The 21,448-nt window shown below is 44.6% G+C and overlaps 1 protein-coding gene across 8 annotated transcripts in view; it reads right to left on the bottom strand.

The window, feature by feature from the left end:
- Positions 1-21,448, bottom strand: part of PITPNM2 (phosphatidylinositol transfer protein membrane associated 2) — an 832,934-nt gene that overhangs the window by 273,482 nt on the left and 538,004 nt on the right. For all 8 annotated transcript variants that reach the window (XM_069214977.1, XM_069214974.1, XM_069214975.1 and 5 more), the window contains exon 8: positions 3,477-3,572. In XM_069214977.1, coding sequence (XP_069071078.1) covers positions 3,477-3,572 — 96 coding nt within the window. The remainder of the gene's footprint in view (positions 1-3,476; positions 3,573-21,448) is intronic.

Here is a 21,448-nt window from a genome sequence, read left to right on the forward strand (position 1 = left end):
GGAACAAATGGGCTCTATTGACTTCATAAAACCTCTTCTAATAAAAATAAGTGAAATAAACTAGAGAAGCAAAATATAAAATATATAATATGTATAACAATAACATCATCAAGATTAAATAAAACGATGTATTGGAACTCGTGGGTAATCATTCACCCCTGCTCAGCGGAGATGGCCGGACACACACACACACGCACGCACGCACACACTAAAAGAAACGGATAGGTGCACAAGTACCGACACGGGTGTGCACACAGACAGGTTTGTTCACACACTAAAACACACACATTCACACACAGTCTGTTTATTGGCTTTTAAGAAGTTGAACATCAGTTTGATGCATAATGACTTCCTAACCTCGTTTAACATGCAGATGTACACCATTACCTTACGATCAGTTTACAGTACAGTGTAAGTGACACAACATTAAAATGCAAACTCCACACCAATAAGGGGATATACCTCCACGCAGCCAATTGTGGTGTAATTCTCTCAGGTTGGAATCAATTGGCGTTGGTGTGGTCTAATTATAGTAAAATAATCCCAACAAGAGCCCCTATCTTTATGTGCTTATTTGGACATTCTCTGCAGTAGAGCAGCAATCATCCCTCTAATCCACTCGGAGAATGGGAGGTCCCTCTAGACCTCCGATAGCCTGCCATGTCACAAATGGCAAGGATACACCTGATGCCAAACAATGTCTTTTGACCCCGATGACCGTCCCACCTCGGTAACATCCCCCGTATTGCCATCTTGGGATCTTGCTACATTGGTATTTGATCACTACTTCCGGTGTGTTCAGGATGTGTGCCCAGTACTGCTGCATATCACGGCAGGACCAAATCATGTGCAATAAAGTGCCATACTGCCTGCATCTACAGAATTCCAGGATATAACCTTTCCCCATCCTCCACAATCTCTCAGGGATATAATATATCCTGTGAAAGTATTTACTCTGAGTACGGATCCATCAGGCAGGAGTTACCAGTCGTCTGGCTGCCATCTTCACTTCCACCCAGTCTTCGTCATCTACTTTCCCAAGATCCAACTCCCAATTCTCCTGTAATTTTACCCCAGGATCCAATACTTTAACCACCAGAGTCCTGTATTAGCCAAAAATTCCCTTCCCCACAATTTCAGTCATAGATAGTTTGGATTCCAGTGTACTGAAATTAGGAAGCAGGTTGGGGCAATCTTATAGGCAGTGCTTTAAATGGGCCGGTACTTTCCGGCACTGAGTACCGGCACTCTTTTATTTTGAGAGAGAGAGTACCTGCACTTCTCAAGAAAAACGTAATACTTTTCATTGGAGAGTACCGGCACTTCTCAGAAACAAGCAGGTACTCACATACAGAGTACCTGCACTTTTCCCTTTCAAGCACTGCCTATAGGCCTCCACCGCATGCATTAACTGCTAAAGGGAAATAATTGTGGCCGATGCAGCTCGTACTCCTTCGTTAGTTGTTCGCAGGAAAGTATCTGGTTGTGTGACCAGACTTCGCCCAGTTTAGAGATTACCGACCTGTCCCAGTACTTAAATCCCTTCAGTTGGGAAGTTTCTTTTAACCATGAGCCATGCCGCAGTGGTGTTTCTTTAGTAATCGTCTTGTGCAATCCCATCAACATCCTCCACCAACATTTTAATGGTACAGCTGTTACTGAAGGTATCAACACTGGGATCCTAGTTCCATATAACCATGACCAAAGGGCCACCCAGTCCACTGTGGCTCTCTGTAATCTTATAGCAGGGTCAACCAAGTCCCCGAAGATCCAATCATTGATTGGAAGCATGAGTGTTGCCCAGTAGCATAGCTGCATATCCACCAGCTTGTTCACCGTCATATGATGCTTGGATGCCTTTCTCATTCAACACTCTTGGAGGAAACCCATGCCACACATAGTTATTTATACTAGTCTGTAATTTAGGAATCCATTGCGGAGCTATCCGATATGGGGAATTTTGGAGAACATTTAGCATATGTGGTAAGGCTAATGTGAGACTAATTTGAAATGTGCATTCCTATGTACCCTTCTCGCATGGAATGGTGGTGGGGCCTGGGGGTGAATATAGGGGGGACTCCAGCACCGGATAACAGCCAATTTGCCACACTTTACAGAAAGGCCAGAAGTCGCTCTATAGACTTTCAAAATCTGTGTCCGCCTAGGAACTTACAATTCTGGCTGATGGACACATATTAGGACATCTTCCGCATATAGGGAGATGTGGTCTTCAATGTTGCCATCCACAGATCTGCACATCCCTCTGTATACATTCTGCCACAAGCTTGATATGAAGGGAAAAGTTAAGGGAGGGAAAGAGGGCAGCCCTGATGACTACCTCTTCGTAGCAAACATTTCCACGACACTATGCAATTAACAGAGAATTTTGCCCATGGGGACAGTATAACAGCACAAAACAATTTCATAAATATAAGCCAAAGTTCACCCTTTCAAATACTTTCTGAAGGAAAGGCCATTTGATGAAATAGAAGGCTTTCTCATGGGCTCTGACAATTTGTCTATTAGCGCCAGTGCTATGTGGAGTCTACGGATACTGTGTCTCAACCCTCTTGCCAGCATAAAGCTGTTTTGATCTACTTTAATAAGAGATTTCCCAACTCTAATTAGCCATTAGCAAGAGCCTTTTGCCACAATTTTGGCTTCAAGGATGATCAATGAAATTGGCCTGTAAGAGGCGCACTGGGTTAAGGGTTTATCAGATTTTGGTAAGACTACCATCATGGCCACACAGATGTACGGTGGCAATACTTACTCTGGAGCACCTCCCTGCTCATCAGAAGCACAAATGGGGTCAGACTTGCCACAAATTTTTAAAAATATTTAAAGGGGGCCCATTTGTGTCTTTTGCCTTCCCTTCGGTCACACTTTTCACATAAAATGGTAATTACAATTGGCACATATGTGACCACTGCCTGTGTGCTCTGCAGACATGCCAAGGACTGGATGAGAAGGAAGTCTGAACACATCTACTGCCTAGTGTCAGACGCGTGAGATGCTTGCTCTCGTCAGTGTCAACTCCAGAGCTCTCAAAGCCTGTCACAGATACCTACCGACAAGCTGAACTCGTCCAGATACCCAGAGGCTGATTGCATGCACTATAAAAGACCTACATGCTGCCAAAAAAATACAGAAACACAACATCTGGAGAGTAAATATTCTACGGTATGCACAATGAGGTTAGATGTGAAATGTAAAGACGGACTGAGTGCATCACTGAAGTGGATTACCTAGAGGGTTTTCAGAGTTACTACTGGGGAAGCGATCTAGGTGTTTGCCTGTAAAGTTGAGGACATAATGATAGGGCCCAGTAGGGACTCGTTTCAAAGTCAGTATTTAATTACTTCCTGGTCTGAGACCCGGCAGGACCTACCCCACTTAAAGCCTTGCCTGCCACTAATTTCTATCCTACTATGGAGAAACATAACCAGAAATGATGGCTGCGGTCCAACACTTACCATGTGCATCAAAGAACTCATCATCCGAGCTTTCATCTGAGTCCCGGGCGATGCTCTGCATTCTCCATTCAGATATACTATGACGTGAGGGGCTGGCTGCAATGCAAAAGGGCAAACAGGTCATACACGTGTGCTTTCATGTGTGCATACATGTGAGGAGTCCCGCAATGCCACTTAGGCTTATTGAGCACCATTCGACCCCAGTGACCTCAAAACATCACAGGAAAATGCACGACACAAAATGTGGAGTGATCTATTTATATTTACTAAAAATTCGAAGCTGCAGAACAGAACACTCTACATTAAGCTTATTACATTGTAGTTAAAATGAACACAAAACAACCTCAATAAATATTAAGTAGAAAGGATATATTTTGTGCGCTACCCTGCATGCCACCTGTGATAAATGGGCCCTACTATATTTTAGGCAGATTAGGTTGGGATATGTACATATATACATTTCCCATGCTCTGCTCCACAGTGAATGATAGCAAATAGCATTTACGGAAAAACTCACAGTTTTGCACTTTTTTTATTTGTATCTCTCACATACATACACGCGTGCGTACACACACACACACACACACACACACACATATATAGTAGTGCTGCAGGAGTCAAAGTTTCCATAGGAAACTGTTTTATTTTTGCTATTATTTTGGTGCTGTTTCACAGATCTTCACAAAACTTTACAACAAAAAAACTTCATCCACCTTGGCACCTTCCTGGAAGGTTTTGGGTGATCCATCAAAAGGAGACAGAGTAAAAGTAGGGGTAAAAAAGCACTTTTTTCCCCCCATGCACTTTCCATAGGAAAAATTAGACAATGATACAGAACAAATGGCTGAGCAGTTACACCATTTTTGACAGATAGCTAGATCTTTACTCAGAAAATTTGATTTTTGTGATCTGGTGTAATTCTGGCACAATATTAGAGGAATTAAGTTTACAAATTTGTAGGTATTTGTCCCATGGGAAAAAAACACAACAAAAAATGAATTCTGATTGGTCAGGTCTGTGGGAGTCCGAGCAATGTGACTGGCAGCCTCAACATGAAAAAATGTTGCAGCCGCTATTATAGGACTCGGGGGCTCGGTCACCGAGTCCTGGAAATATTTTAAAAACATATAGAAGGGGACAGAGTAGGAATACCATAACCCCCTAGCACTTGTGGGGGTTGGCCGCCTGCAGGAGGTAGTGTGCAGGACCTGGCCCCTGGCCCTTCAGCCAACCCTTCCGCCGCGCACCAACTTTGGCCAACAGCGACAGGTCATTTGGATGCAAAAGTATCGCAATATTACTTTACGTATAAAAAGACATACAAATTCACAAAAAACTTCAAAGATTAAAGGGAAGTTATACATGAGGAAGGCAGCAAGATTTTAATCTGTGTTAAAAAAAAAAACAGATATTCACTGAAAAGCACTATCGTTTAAAAAACAAAAATCAGTTACATTTGCCAATTATATGTAACTGACATAGGTATAACGTGCATCTCTGTGATGCACTGCTTATGACCTCAAATATTATATTGCTGATGACATCTGAAATCTACAGCGTTGCAAGTTATACTTATGGAGCCCTCTCCATCTGTTGCCAAGGGGACTGGCTCTTTTTTGCCAGTCACAAGTTGACATTGTTGGCAGCCGATGAGCAACTGCATATGGTCTTCAAGTCATCAGACATCTGCATGAGTCTGCAGATGTCACAGGAAGTTCTTAGTTCGTTGCTAGGTGCATGGTGTCCACAGCCTTGCACGATTGTCCACAGAGGCAGCACACTTTATAAAAAATTGTGTTTACTATCAGTGATCCCCCCTTTAATCCCTTTTTTTTTTTACTAATCCCAGGGGAAGTTAAGGGGACATTATTACTTGGTAAAACATTAGAGTTTTTATATAAATGGTCTGCATTTGTGTCAGAAGTACTCAGCCCTTTTTTTAGGCCACGCACTTAACACACCCAAAAACTGTGCTGGTGGTCCACAGCTGTGACAACTAGGCCGTAGACTCGACACACTAAAGTTGACACTCATGGGCCACGGTCTAGTTGTCGTGGACTACTGGTGTCATCCTAGAAGTGTGAAGTCATTGCCCTAGGTTTCGTAGCCACAGACTACCGGCGCCAATTTAGTTATATGTAGTTCTAAAAAACAGTGTGTGGACTACCGCACTTCAATACACTGTGGCCGGGTGGTCAGATTCTTCGTGTCTTTAGCCCCTTGCCTCTTCTTTTTATATACGGACCTGAAATTGACAACCCTACCTCACAAAAGCAGGTGTCCCCCAAGGATCAATCATCTCACCTTTGCTTTTCAACATCTACATGATATCTTTACCAGAACTGATCAATGATTTCCATCTCACATGCTACAACTATGCAGATGACACACAAATACTACTTAAATTAGAATGCCCCAAAAACATTGAAAACTCAGAAATCTTCAGTTGCCTCAGAGCCATTGATCAGTGGATGACCTGGAGCCATCTCAAACTAAATACCTCCAAAACAGAAATACTCATATGTGGTGTCTGGAAAAATGATGACGCTCTGTGCGTCTGGCCTGACGATCTCGGACCACCTCCTCAATTATCCAAGGAAGTTAAAAACCTAGGAATCACCATGGAGTCCAAGTTAACTATGAATGCCCAAGTGGACAAATTAGCACGAACAAGCTTCATCACCTTGAAGACTTTACGACGCATCTTCCCCCACCTCGGATTTCCACACAAGGTGCAAGCTACTATCTCACTTGTACTATCCAAACTGGATAATGCCAATGGCCTCTACCATGGATCATCTCGATCTATTATGAAAAAGCTACAACGTATCCAGAACTCCGCAGCCAGGCTACTATTACATGTAAAGCCGCAAGCCCACATCTCCCCTGCCTTGAGAGCACTACACTGGTTACCCGTTGCCAGAAGATGCACTTTCAAGCTGCTTTGTATCACCCGCAAAGCTATCCATGGAACAGGACCGCTTTTTATCAGAAACAAAATAACCAAATACATCCAACAAAGAAACCTCCACTCAAGATTGGCACCCGCCTTAGAACACCACCATACAAGAAAAAGACTATAAGTGGTACATCCTTCTCCGTTTAAGCAGCCAAACTATGGAATTCATTACCCCCAACTATAAGAGCCACAGATAACTTTATTGTCTTCAGAAAACTACTCAATAGTTGGCTCTTTCCTTCATAACCACCATATTCAAACAACTATGGACTGCATATGCCTATGTTGATAAATATTTTTTTCAGATTATGTGTATATTTCTACTTATGTATAATTCTTTAGAAAATATGTATCGCTACTATGTCATAACAATAAAATACACACACACTCTTTAAACCTGTTTGACTAAGTATATTTTACCCATGATTCTAATAATGTATGTGCGTATGTGTGTGTATTCATGTGTGTTTGTTTGTGTGTGTGTATGTATATATATATATATATGTGTATATATATATATATATATATATATGTATGTATGTGTATTTGTTGTTTCTGTGCTTGGCATGTTCGTGGGTCATTGCATGGCTCCTGGGTGGGTTGTTATACTAAATATCTATGAATTCCTGCTCTCATCTTATCACACTTATCTACCCATCATCATATGTCGTGTCTCCATCAAACTATCCTCCATTCTCACTCTGACTCATCCCAAATCCTTTCTACTACTTTCATCTCCTAAATAACTCTGCCTAAGCTCTTCCCTCCGCTTCCACATCTAACTCACCAAACCTCACTCTACTACTGTGACCTCCCACACAACCCTACTAAATTCTCCTGCATTTATCTCACCCTGCTACTATGCTCTCCCTAACCCTTCCACATACTCTTCCCTCCTCCATCCCCCTTTACTCATCCCAAGCCTTTGGGTTGAGTAAACAAAGGATATACTCCCAATTAACACTTCTGGATTTCTTTCCTCCTCCACCCCTCCATTACTCCGGTCAATCTAATTAACAAACTCTCATATCCGCGGCTCAAATTAACTCATAATAATACTAAAACTGTACTCATTATTTCCCAATACAAATACATCACTAATTCTTGTTGGGTTCCAGAGTAGCGTGCTACTCACCGAAAAGCGCTTTGACGCCTTGTCAGGGGTAGTAAGCGCTATATAAATAGGATTACAATACAATACAATGTGAGCAATAAGCTCCCTCATCCAACAGGCAAACTGTTTTTCTTTATTTAATTTCTGGTCCTCCAGAGGCAGAGATATATACAAAAGTGTTTACCCTTTCAAGCTCACCCAGCACTTTTTTCAAAAACCATTTGTTTCTTAAAAACTACTGAACTGATTTACAATGAACCAATAAAAGCAGGCTTCCTGAGTAAACTTCTACTTTCACACTAAGTTTTGAAAACATCTGTTCGCAACCTAGTACCACCCGCAAGCATCGAGAACTCATTTTTTTTATACAGCACTTTTTATAATACACTTTTGTCAGTGTTACTATACTCCAATGTAATTATAAGTTTATTGATCAGAGTAGGTAAGTTTGGCCAGCTAGGATTTGAACCCATGGGCTGCTACAGTTCACGACAGGTGTCAGCGGCGAGCAAAACACTCAAGCTTGCTTGCCAAAGTGGAAAGCACACGCTAGCAGCTTGAACAGGTGCGTATGCGCCTTTAATGTGTTGAGGACAAAAATGAACTAATGTTTAATGCTAGGTTTCATCCGTTGTGTTCGCCTCCGTTTTGAATGGCGCATGTGTTATTTTATGACTTCAAGCTTTGCATTTGTTCATTTTTACTGTCATATTAAACACTTGCATTTTTTTAAATGAAAGTCAGTCGCCAATTGCACAATGCAAAGTATACATGTGCGCTAAATGTAATAGCACTGGATCAAGTATTATAACCCTCTTTGAGGTCAGGCTGTTCGACATTTCAGAACATATTATTACACATAAATAGCACTGTGCTGTAAGGGTTTATCCGATTTCCAATTTTCACTGTAACTCGACAGAAATATAACGAGTCAAATTCCAGTTTCTATTTATAGCTCGGTCGTCAGTGCAGCGGCCCAGTGCTGAGACGACTAATTACAGCTCTGTGTCTGCGCCGCACGGCCTCGCGCACCCCGGGCTCTCCCTGGGAGCTGCGCGTGCGGCGCGCGCGCAGCGAGCGGGCTGGCACCCGGCAGTGACGTCGGCTCCCGTGCATAATAGGGTCTAAAAATAAACCGCGTAACATTATGCGGCTGGTGACGGGCGCCCAGGGACTCCAGCCGCCTGCAGGTTAAGTCGGCCCAACTCGTGCCAAAAGCGATAGTACTCTTGCCTCTCAAAAGGACGTAAAACAGGTTTTTTTTCAGCGCGAAATAAGTCTAACGTAGAGTTGCCACCTGTCCGGTTTTTCTACCAGCACCGACGGTGTGTTAATTTCGCGCCGGTATAAAAAATACACAAAATTACCTAAGTTAGGTATTTTTAGCTCTTATTTGTACATGCTTTGAAGGCAAATATAAATAGAAACAATTAAAGGCAGAAAAGTCATGTTAGAAATCAATGCATACAATTCTGTATAAAGCTCTATATTTCGTATCTTGTCCTGGCCTTTGTTGATTCTTAAAGCAACAACAAACGGCGGTTATTTTGCTCTTACAAAGGTGGCAACCCCAGGCCCAAGGCAGTGGCGTAACAAAATAATAGGTCCCCCTGCACAACGTGAAGTGGCCCCCTGAGTTTCCCATATCTTATGAACTATCATTGGCTTTGGGTGAATGGGGCCCCTCTAAAGAGGTTGGGGCCCGGAAGGGTGGGGTGGCCCTGCAAGGACTGCAGAGGGCTTTGGTACACCTTGGCTCAAGGGTGTGTTTAAATGAGCACCAAAATGCATTACACAAGGTTATATTAGTACATTTTATTTTTTAGGCACAGGGAGATTAATTGATTTGTTTACAATGTTAGAGCTTCACGTCTACTAGTATCAACACTCCAGGGCCATCATAAGGAGTTAAGGGGCAAATGGAGACAAATCCCTGCCCTAGCATACATGCCAATAGACCTCAGGTTGGAGACTCCTGATTAGTGACGCAAAAAAATAGCTTTATTTTGTCTGTCTCCTGTCTGAAATTGCCTCTGCTTCAATAGAAGTCAATAGGACAATACATTCTCCCGATTATTGTTTTAAAATCTCCCAGTTTCCTCGTAAAACTTTTTGGCGTTTATGCCCCAGGCATACATGCCAATATTTAGAAATGGGAAAGATAGAGTTCATTTATTTCCCCCATTGACTAACATTGAATCGGGCAAGCTTAGGCTGAAGACCGGTAAAACAACGCCATTTATATTTGCCTTTAAAAATCAGGAGTCTCCTGCTGAATCAGATCTGTTGGCATGGATGCCCAGGCTCTGCACCTTTCAGGGGGCCACACTCCTGATGCAAAATACAGATATTGGTCTCTAAACTAGGAACACTGTGAGACTGTTAAAGTAGTTTCTTACAAATGTACATTGTTTCTTTTCCGAACAAGATGGGTGTGCTGACAAAAAGCTAGAGCTGTCCCTGCCGGAAACTGATGACCTGGCATCCCAACATCTTTTCACAAGCATGCAGAATGCAACATGTTGGCAAAATGGTAAGGATTGAGCACAGGTGTCTTGCATGTTAATGGGCTACTTATCAGCTATGGTCATTTGGTTACAAGAAGGACTCCTGGTTTTAATGGTATTTATTTTTTTGACATTTCCTTCTGTATTTACCCATATTTATTTTTTGCTTAATGGAAAAAAATGAAGATGCAGTGGATATATTTCCACATTTATTTAACTGACAAAGATTACTCATGTTTGAATCTCCAAATGAGTTGAAGTAATTTGAAACAATTTACGACGTTTATAAAAATTTAGTTAGATATACCCAGTGGTCGAAATGGGTAGGATCGAAGGAACACGATGCACCAGTATTTTTTTAATTTATGAAAAACATTCCCCTACTTTTTATGAAAAGACAACCGTCCCAGGACAGTAAACTCCAGTCGTGCAAATGCTACAATTTAAGCTTCATTCAGGGAGTCTCCTGTGCTGTGAGACCAAGGGAAGGGCAGAGAGCTTAACAATGAACAGGCCTTCTTGCCAGGGTGCCTCCTCTCCTGAAAAAAATGCAAATGCACACAACTGCTTAATCTGCAAATGTAAAGGGGGCCTGGAAGCTGGTACTGGTTTATGTGATCGAATCACATGAAGCTTTGTGATGGCAAATATATATATTTTTTTCAACTGGTAGTGCAAGGGAGCTGAGCTGTGCAGTGTGTGCTTTTTAGGGCAGTTAAATAAAAATAAATAATTACGTACAGTCTGGGTTCTTACTAAAACCTACATTTTGGAAGCATTGTTTTATCTGAAAGCCTTTTGCACATTTGGTAGCAGTCTCTTTTACTGCATGAAATGCAAGTTTAACAAAATAATGTACACGTTTGCAGTGCGTTCTGTGGGTCTCGTAACACTAACAACACGTAAGCCACAATTCTCCATTGCACCAACCAAAGTTTTATTCTGTGGCTTTCAGGTTACACACAGACCTCTCAGTGCATTAACGATTAGAGGTTTCATAATACACAACAGTGCACCTCCCACTGATTAACATAACTTTTTTTTAATTTAATCCGTGAGTTATTATATATGTAGCTACCTGAAGGAGAATACTTTGTTTTTTTAACCACACATTTGACCCTGCCCCCACACTCATTGACCCCACTCCATTGCAAGCAGCATCACAGTTCCTATAGTATTTTTTAATGCACTTTGACCGCTGGATATAACACACCCCTTCCAAATACCGAATGGGTATCCAGTCGCAATACCATGTTAGTAGTCGGTATATGTTTACCAGCTTCTAACACTGGATTGGCAGATACATATGAAAATCCTTTTTTGCGGTCCCAACCTCTGATATGGATTTGGGGTATGTACATCTAGCCCAGAGATCTTTGTTCCTTAAACTGGGAAAATAAAATCAAGCTCGTATCAAAAGGCCCTTCCAAAATGCAGTAATGCAGTCACGTGCTCCATTTCTTTAAAGTCTCAGAAAGACAAAAGGAAGTGTCAGATTCGCTGTGGATAAGAAATTAACATATCTGCTCCCCGCAGAGCAAGCCAAGCAGCTGGCAGGAAATGGCTAAATCACCATACACCACAGTCGGGCTGAGAGCACCCCACCCTCGCCCCCCAAGCCCCCACTGAAAACAGCTTTGAGAGTAATGCGCTTTCTATTGACATCTGTGCGACCAGACTCTGCCTTTTCTCCTTCTGAGGTCGGTAAATTGAACATTAAACTTTTCCCCAGCCCTACTAGTCCTTCCGTAGCACCGGGGTCATATTATCTCCAGATTTCGCTGCAGCAAAGCCCACCTTTGGTTTTACCCTGCAGAAACGCAGGCCCTACTTACAAGTATGGGAGTTAAAATCCGATCCCCGTGCAAACAGGATTTGTGCAGGGATCAGAATTCTGAGTAATGCAGTAACTGTCACTAGGGATACTTATCCAGGGGCATTTACCACTAGCGATAATCACAGCATCCCATACAACGGTCCCCTGTTAACTTTCAGCAGCTCAAACCTGACGAAATTAATCAGGGTGGGGGAGGGGAGAAGAGACAAAAAAAGATGGCGTTTGTTGTGGTAAATACCGCACCTAAATGCTATGCCTTATTTCTAGAGCGATAACTTGGATTGTGTGGTATTTTCTGCACTCGGTAAATCCCGCATCCCAAGGTATCAGTATCTACCAGGTACAGCAATTGCTTATGCAGGCCGATCATCATCGGGCCGATGGAATCCTGAGGGAACACGTGCCACATGCAAAGCACCACGTTAAACCGATTCTGCAAAAAACTATCTGAACACAGTGCTTAGTTTGTGCTTGTTGTTTCCGGTGCCGAGCAATGGCATTTATTTTTGAGGGCCTGGGGCTTATTCTTCTGCCACAAGCATTTGCTGCGAGCAAAAAACACATATGGGAAAGGCGGAGGAAGGGAAAAACGAAAAAGCGTCACAAAGGGAGAAAGTAGACAGCTGCAAGAGTGAGCTGGAGGGGCAGGGAGTGGCTTCATATGGATTGAAAAGGCCCGAGATGGCTTCAGGTTTACGCCGCCTCAATATTCCGTGTTACCACATTTAATTGCAGCAGGCGCATGTTTAAGAGGATGGCTTTGGGCACTGGCACGTTTTTATTTACAAATTAAGCACTTCTGAAAAAGCTAGAAGTTGAGTGGGTACAAGGTCGAAAGGAAGGTTCTAGATCTGTGATGAGAATTACAAAAGGAGTATAAGTCAAGGAATCAACATATCTATCTGCTACCAGATATTTATCACTTTTACAAAAAATGGCAGCTAATTGATATAAGAGAGTTTTATAAAGTTTTCTTGCACTGTAATTCCTAAAATACATATTCAAAACATCTATACAGTTGTGTTGAGCTTTTTTTATTATTCAACCTACACTTAAATTAACTGAGCATTATTGGCAACCAACAATCACGGTAATTAAATTTGGTGTTAAGAATGGTAAATCTCTACTTCCCTAAATATGCTTACCTTGATATTATATTGGAAGTTGATATTCTGGAGTCAAAGTAAGTGGAAATTTGCATGATTGACCTTGACAGTTTGACTTACGCCTCAGCAATGACAGCATGTATGTAGTTAACCCATCTGACATCTGGTTCCCATCTCACGCACCACAGCTGAACGCACTGCCAATGACTCACTCTGATAAGAACAGAGCACACTGCCACTTCTATGGCCTCTGCGCGGCAACTGGCCACCCCAGCCCATTCTCTTCAAACGCTCCCTTCTGTAGGCAACCACCAAAGAGGGATGGCCAAGATCATGGCAATGTGTTAGTCTCAAGAGAATATCAAGTACCACTGCCATCGACCCGGCACATCCCGAGCCAAAACCAGACTCTCCGGAACCCTTTGTGCATGGATGTGACCTCCACTGAGGCAAAGCCCCCCGCGCAGAGGGAGGGGATGGAGCACAGCTGTCAGAGCGATAGCCTCGGGAGCTGGAGATCCGGATTCGAGCCTCCGCGTCAGTGCAACATCCTATGATTCTGGGCAAATCACTTAATCTCCTCGTGCCCACGGAGAGCGCCTTGAGACCCTCACGGCTGATACGCTGTGCTGTTTAAATAAAAAATCTGCTGGCAATGTGGTACTCTCAACAGAATATATACTAACTACCCTGCCATCAAGCGTACCTATCCCACCATACATTTACACAACCACCATTGGCAAAAGCCAACCATGTGACAACGTGCAACTCTCAACACTATATTTACACCAATGGCACACCAAACACACTCCCTCCTGCGGCAGTGCCACAGTTCTGAGAGATGTTCAACATGCCTTGTAAAGTCACATATGCATCATGCACTGAGGCACTCTACTGTGGTGCAAATCATTCTTGACCTTCCCAGGTTCATCCAAGGTAAGTTCAACAGCTCACAAAGAGTGGCGCGGCACCAACCACAAACACAAAGAGACCAAACGAATAGCAGATACTCAGTAAGCAAATACTAGTGACATAACAAAGCATAACTGAAAACAGGATTTCCATGATGGACGAAAACAATGCTTTCTCCCAAGGCCTTGTCTCCTCCCCACTACTTTTTTAAAGGGAGATGATTTTTCATGCATTACGATGCAGCTGGAGGCATTTATAATTCACTGTGTGTATAAGCTCCGTTCAGATAGTTTTAAGGTGTTATTACATTACTACTTGCATCATATTTGGAATTAAGATGCTAAATGCACAACTGTGTAGGCCTGCCCACCAAACGTGAGTTCATCTACTTACATATGCAGATATGCAGAATGATATATGCTAATTATTAGGAGTTCTAAGCGTGGGAAGGAGCAACAAAGCCCTACTCAACATTGGTAATAAACAGCATATTAGTAAGCAGTGACTTCTCAAGTTAGCTAAGCTGCTCGACAGTGGGATATGAAACCTGACCTCTGCACTGCACTGCAGTACTTCATGAGGGAATGACTCTCTCTGTGCTCCTGGAAGGGCAGAGGCATGAGGGCTGGCTCTTCCCAAGCTATCGCTCTCCAGTAGCAAAAACATGTTCCAGTTGCTGTTAACCAGTCAAGATGTAGCTCTTCCAGAACAACTCCCTGTTCTTAATTCCTAAAAAATAGACCAAGGGCCTGATTTAGAGTTTGTCTGATGAGGTTACTTCATCACAAATGTGACGGATATTCTGTCCGCCATGTTACGATCCCATTATATCCTTTGTGAATCGTCATACGGCGGATGGGATATTCGTCACGTTTGTGACGGAGTAAACCGTCCGCGAGCTATAAATCAGGCCTTAACTATGTTGAATTTAACAATACCTTTTATCTGAACTCACTGTTTAATTTCTAAGAATAAATTCTTAAAAGCAGGTGGCCAAAGTTTTTCTCTGAAGACTGCTCCCGAGGGAACGGCCTAAACGTCAGCTAAGCCACGCATAGTTTAGCACGCAAACAGAACAATGCTTGCCTTAACCACGACTGGCTGCATGTCTGCCTTAACCACGCATATGCCTAAACCACGCATGTGCGTGGTTAAGGCACAGAGCGGTCTAGTGGTGCAAAAGGGCGTGATCTAGCAGTGCGAATGGACAGAGCAGGAAGGATCGGGAGAGGGCGCAGTGAGGTAAGTAAAGCTGGAGCAGGGTTTGGGGGGTAGTTTTTAGGGGTGGGAGTGGATTTAGCACTTAGGGTGGGTAGCGGTGTCAGGGTAGTTTTTTTTTTTCCCCAAGTGGCAGGACTTTAGGGCCAGGTTTTGGGGGGGAGGTTTTAGTGGTGGGGGTAGATTTTAAGGCTAAAGGCGGTTGGGGGAATCAGGGTAATTTAGCTTTTAGGGGAGGGGAAGGTTTTAGGGCTCAGGGCATTTGGGGAGTCAGGTAGTTTTTTTGTAACAGGGGCCAGGGTTTTGTGGGGTGGGAGATTTTTTTTATTTTTTATAGTGGCAGGGTTTTAGGCCTCAGGGTGGGGAGGGGCAGGGGCCAGGTTTGTGGAGGGGGGCGGTTTTTAGGGGTGAGGATAGTTGTAGGCTTCAGGGCAGGTGCAGGGCAGGGTAGATTTTGTTGTTAAGAGGGGGGTTGCACATATTCCTTTACTAAGCATGCTTTTACAATGAAATTCCTGGTAAAAGCATGCATGGAAAAGGCATGCGTAATAAAGACGCGGTCATAGTTCCAACTGCACTGTTAAGGCATGCATGGTTCTGGCATGCATGGTTGTGTCAGACATCTCTGTTCCTGAACACTGAGGTTGCCGCATACCAACATTTAGTCGTCATTCCAACTCATGGTTCTTCCCCCTCAAACCCACCCCCCCTCTGGTTTTCCTGTCTCCATCTCATTTGCGCATATTTTTTTCATCCCTCATTCCTCCCTTTGCTATCGTTTACCCACCTTTTTCTCTGTCCTTTTTTCTCCGGTTTCCACAATTCTCTTTGTTGCTTTGGGTCAAAATCCGATGATAAAAAATAAGTCCTTGTTCCCAAAACTGAATGCCAGTACCCACCACCTGCAGCAACCAGTACAAATTAAGCACTATTCGAAATCATACATATGTATATATGACTGAGCTCCTCTGGCAATCCCGAGTTACACATGAAAAAGCCTAGACCAGTGTATTTTTTTTCTGCAGGAAAGTTGCCTTAAGTTGTGAATAGGTCATGAATAGTCATCATTTTGGGACTCCTTCCTGGAACAACACTTTTTAAGTCACAAGGCGGAATACTTATTTTAACAAGTAAAGCAATGATTGATTGCTCGTGCTCTTTTAAAACAATAAAACGATTTTGTTCTGTAACCTTTAACGATGATAAAAAAGAACATAAAATATAAATATATGGTGGAGCTTGAATGCCTTGGTAGTATTACTCTGTAGAGACTGCACATCAAGCCCTCTAGCAAGATCTCAGTGCATCCTGGCCATATAAGGTAATCCACAGCTTAGAACCTGATCGCACTAAGTAACAGAGCGATACCTTTGTCACAGGTTGTAGCACAGCAAAGGCTGCGCTCCAAGGGCGGGGGCCCCGCGTTAATTGTGGGAGCGTGGATCTAATTGGGGTTCTGGGTGAGCTCCGAGAATCTCCTGAGAAACGTGGAATTAAAAGAGGAATTGGTAATTTCAGGTCTGATTCTCATGGTAATTCCTTATGTCCCCCCTACAGTATCCACTGGAGGTTGTAGCTGCTTTCAGCAGTCAAGGTTTCCGGGACTAACATCACAGGTCCATGGTGTTTCAACAGACCCAGTACCCAATGGGAATGGTAACTCTGCTACCGGCCCCAGCAGGAGTTCCACAGCACTCGTAATGAGGCCCTAAATAGTTTTCTTTACACACTAGATGCACCAGCGTGGAGGCACTGATGACTTCTTCTATGCACGATAGACCACACTAGCTGGTAGATGGAGAACGTACGTCTGAGACTGGAAAGGGAGGAGGAAATGGGGCAGAAAATATCTGTAGATAGGAGTGCAGTGAGAACGACCATGCCTCACAAGTAACGCAGGAGTGCACAATAAGAGTTTTGGGCTTTGGATTGGGGCAGACTGTACATGCGTGCAGGGGCGGATCATCCGCAATGGCGAAGAAGCGTCGCCACCCTGGCCAAGAGCCAGGAGATGAAAAATGAAACAGTTGTTTCATTTTATATCTGCTGGCTCAGCCAGCAGTACAGGGAGGGGTGGGGCTAGGCCACAGGAAGTGGGAGGGGGAGGAGGGGAGAGTGCACTAAGTGCGCATGTGTGTTTGGCCAGCCGCCTGAGGCCGGCCAAACACACATGCACACTTAGGTTTCTCCAACCCAGCTGTGTACACAGCCATGCTGGAGAAACAGCACAGACTCCAGGCTTGTGTCTGACCAATACTGATGCTGATTACATGCTACGTTTAACATGTAAGTAGCGCCAGGATTGCTGGGGAGCCCGTGCTGGTGTCCCAGTGAATGCTGGGACACCACATGGAGGGAAGAGGAACGCGAGGCGGGCAGGAGACGCCGGTAAGGTAAGTTTAAAAAAAAAAAAAATTCCCCCCTCCGTCTCCGTCCCCTTCGGTCCTCCCCTGCCCCTCGCCTTGAGAATTGTGGCGGCCGCCGCTGCATGAGTGCCTTTACAACACAGAATGGGTGCTGCAAACAGCGGCAATCGTTTTTGCAAAATAGTGTCTCTGCTACGATGCACTGAAAATTATAAAGTATTTGAAGCCATGCAAGGGATGAGCCTCTTTGAGTGATTGCCGAATGAGCTGGAACAGGCTGCGTTATTTACCGCAACCAGCTTATACAAACACCGTAGGCACGCAATTTAGTGGGTGCAGTAATTACATCTTATCCTCTGTACACCCAAGAAAAAAGATAACTATATGCAGAATTCGCTCAGTATTTTCTCCCTGGAAAAATTCAGTGGGCACACTGTTTTATACACAAAACTAGATATACCAGTGCACACGTCTACAGTGAAACAAGCACACCCACAGGTGTGTTTAGCAGGCCCTGAGCCTGCATTTGGAAATTAGTACATTGTATGTATCAGAAGCAGGTACTCCCTGGCCCCCATTTTCATGCTATCCCTGGTATATTGTGACACTAACAAGGAAATAATGCTTGACTAGGACCTCATAGGGCAGAGGTATATATAGTAATGCAATTTTGTTTCTGTTTTGTTCAATCGTTTAAAAAAGTGCATAACGTGCTCCCATATTGGTTCCATGGCGGCAGATTTACATGAGGTTTCCAAAATGTCACCAAAAAAGTGGTAGAGACTGGTAACTGGGCAGAGAAACACCGGCTTTTACTGTATTTTTGAATAAGGCATGCTTTTTAATCTTGCGGAGGGGGGTCGAGATAGGGTTCCAGAGGGAGCCATGCAACACTGAAAACACTTGCCCTCCTCTGCTTCCCCCACAAATATGTGAGAATAATCAATCAATCAATCAATCATATGTTTTAAAGCTAACTACTCACCCATAGGGTCTCAAGGCGCTGAGGGCAAATGCTAATATCAAATGACCAGCATAACATAGCACACGTACCAGAATACTTCAATTGCAGCTTATGTAGTGAAGCTCTCTCTCTTCACCTAGAAGAAGGGCGCGTATCAGGTATGAGACGATGTACAGGATGGTGTATATTCGATTATTTTTAGGTCTCCAGTACAGGCGGGCTCAAATAAAGTTGATAACTATATATCTTTAAAGTTATCTACTCTATTTGTGATTGGCATCCGAGCAGTATAGCAGATTGAGTAGGTAAATGGACAGATAAATGCACATGTACAAAGTTTGCACATACTGATGAGTAACTGCTACATTATTACAATTTGCCACCTTTTTCTTTATTAACCTGGTTTGCGGATGTAGTACATTTCTAGAGGTGGAGTGAGTGTTGTAAATAGGGATAATCAAACAAGTTAAGAGGCCTTTACTTTTTACGGCGTGCAGAGTGCGAAGAGAATGAGGAAGGCCCAATGAGCCATTTCCAGATTGAAACATGTTAGACATTATGTACCAAGATAATGAATAGGAACTGGTGACAAATGAATGTCACAACAAAATGTTAGCACCTGATATTCAATTTTTCTAGACAGTCAAATTTTTCAATTGCCATATGTTCTCTATTTTTAATAAGCATTTTGCACACATGTTCCCATGCAATTTTACATAGGCTTTACCAACATACTTCTTTTGTGTACACACTTTGCACAGATTGTGTCATTTTGATGGGTTATTTGAAAGTAAAACTGACCTAAAACATATGTTTTATTTTTCAAAGTGTGACTACCTGCTTTTTGTTCACTATGGGCTTCATTCATGACAAAGGAGTAACTTTACAAATCTGAGCACCTTTTATTAGATTCACAAAAAAACCAAGGCACCAAAATCTCTAAAAATCGCATATTAATAAATTCTGAAATAGATGTAGATGCTTGAAGGTGAACAAGGAATAGCCCAGTGTTGAAAGAATACAGAATTTTGCAGAAATTAATCCTAGAACCTTTGACCCTGCTACTGCAGGCAGGTCGCTCCCCGCTCCGCCTTTCGCGCTCCATCCCGTTTCCTTGCTGCTGCCTTTTTTTCCTTTTTCCCGCCGCTGCGTCCCCTGTGGCCTCTCCCGCCTCCCCCCTCCTTCTCACCATTCCTTGCTGCTGCCCATTTTCTTTTTTCCCCCCGCTGCGGCCCCTGCGGCCCCTCCCGCCTCCCCCCTCCTTCTCACCGTTCCTTGCTGCTGCCTTTTTTCCTTTTTCCCGCCGCTGCGTCCCCTGCGGCCCCTTCCGCCTCCCCCCTCCTTCTCACCGTTCCTTGCTGCTGCCTTTTTGCCTTTTTCCTGCCGCTGCGTCCCCTGCGGCCCCTCCCGCCTCCCCCCTTCTTCTCACCGTTCATTGCTGCTGCTTTTTTTCCTTTTTCCCGCCGCTGCGTCCCCTGCGGCCCCTCCCGCCTCCCCCCTCCTCACCGTTCCTTGCTGCTGCCTTTTTGCCTTTTTGCCTTTTTCCCACTGCTGCGTCCCCTCCCGCCTCCCCAATCCTTCTCACCGTTCCTTGCTGCTGCCTTTTTTCCTTTTTCCCACCGCTGCGTCCCCTACGGCCCCACCCCCCAGCCCTCTCATTCGCCAGGACCTCCCGCCTCCCAGCTGCCACTCCCACCATCCCCTCCTCTTATGGCAGCCGCGGCGTGGCTGCGCCGCCGGCGCGCCGAAGGCGTGCCAGAGGCAAGCCCGTCTGCGCCCGTCCGCGCCTGGACCGCGCCCAGCAGCAGAACCCCTGGCCCCAGCAACAGCAACCCCGCCAGCATTCGCTACAACGCCGACACCCTCCGAGCACTCAACACCAGCCGAGACACCACCTGCTTCCAGGCCTCTCCAAAGAGCACGCACAGACCTTTCTCCTGCCACAACTGCAGCTTCACCTGCAACAGAGCCCACATACCTGCTAGGATCAAGACCAACCACCTCCGTTGCATACTCCTCAACACCCGCTCAGCACGCAAGCACGCCATCGAAGTCTGGGACCTGCTCGACTCCACCTCCCCGGACGTGGCCTTTCTAACCGAAACTTGGTGGAACGACTCCTCGGCACCCGACATCGCCATAGCCATCCCGAACAGATACAAAGTCGCGCGCCGAGACCGCACCAACAGAACCGGAGGAGGCATAGCCATCGTCCACAAAGCCACCCTCGAAATCAAAACCACCTTGGATGACTCCTTCAGCGCCGCCGAACTCCTTCACTTCCAAGTCCGCACCAACACCACGCTCAGAGGAACACTCATCTATAGACCCCCAGTACCCAGGGCATCTTTCTGCAACGCCATCGCCGACCTGGCCAGCGCCCACGCACTCGCCTCCACGGACTACATCCTCCTCGGGGACCTGAACTTTCACCTCGAAAACAACAATGACACCAACTCCACCACCCTGACCGAAAACCTCGCCAACCTCGGCTTCACACAGCTCGTCAACACACCCACCCACACAGCCCGTCTTACCCTTGACCCCATCTTCTCCACAAGCAACCACGTCACCTTCAACCATACCTCCGAACTCTACTGGACTGAGCACCACTGCATCCACTTCACCTTCAAGAAACAGACAGAACACCACCTCACCGAACAACTACCACGCCGTCGATGGGGCAAAGTCACAGAATTTCAACTAACCAACGTCCTCGCCCAGAATCCACCTATCTACACCACCGACCCCGACATCGTGGCACACAACCTCAAGCTATGGATCAACGACTGCGCCGACCGCCTTGCTCCACTCAGAAAACCCTCCAACAACCACATCAACAAAAAAGCCACCTGGTTCACCGACGACCTCCAAGCCTCCAAACGCCACTGCCGAAAACTCAAGCAAATATGGCTACTCGAACGCACTGTAGACAACCAAACGGCACTCAAGGATGCCACACGCAAACACCACCAACTCATCAGGCTAG

The sequence above is a fragment of the Pleurodeles waltl genome, chromosome 11, assembly GCF_031143425.1.
Source record: "Pleurodeles waltl isolate 20211129_DDA chromosome 11, aPleWal1.hap1.20221129, whole genome shotgun sequence".
NCBI classification, from domain to species: domain Eukaryota; kingdom Metazoa; phylum Chordata; class Amphibia; order Caudata; family Salamandridae; genus Pleurodeles; species Pleurodeles waltl.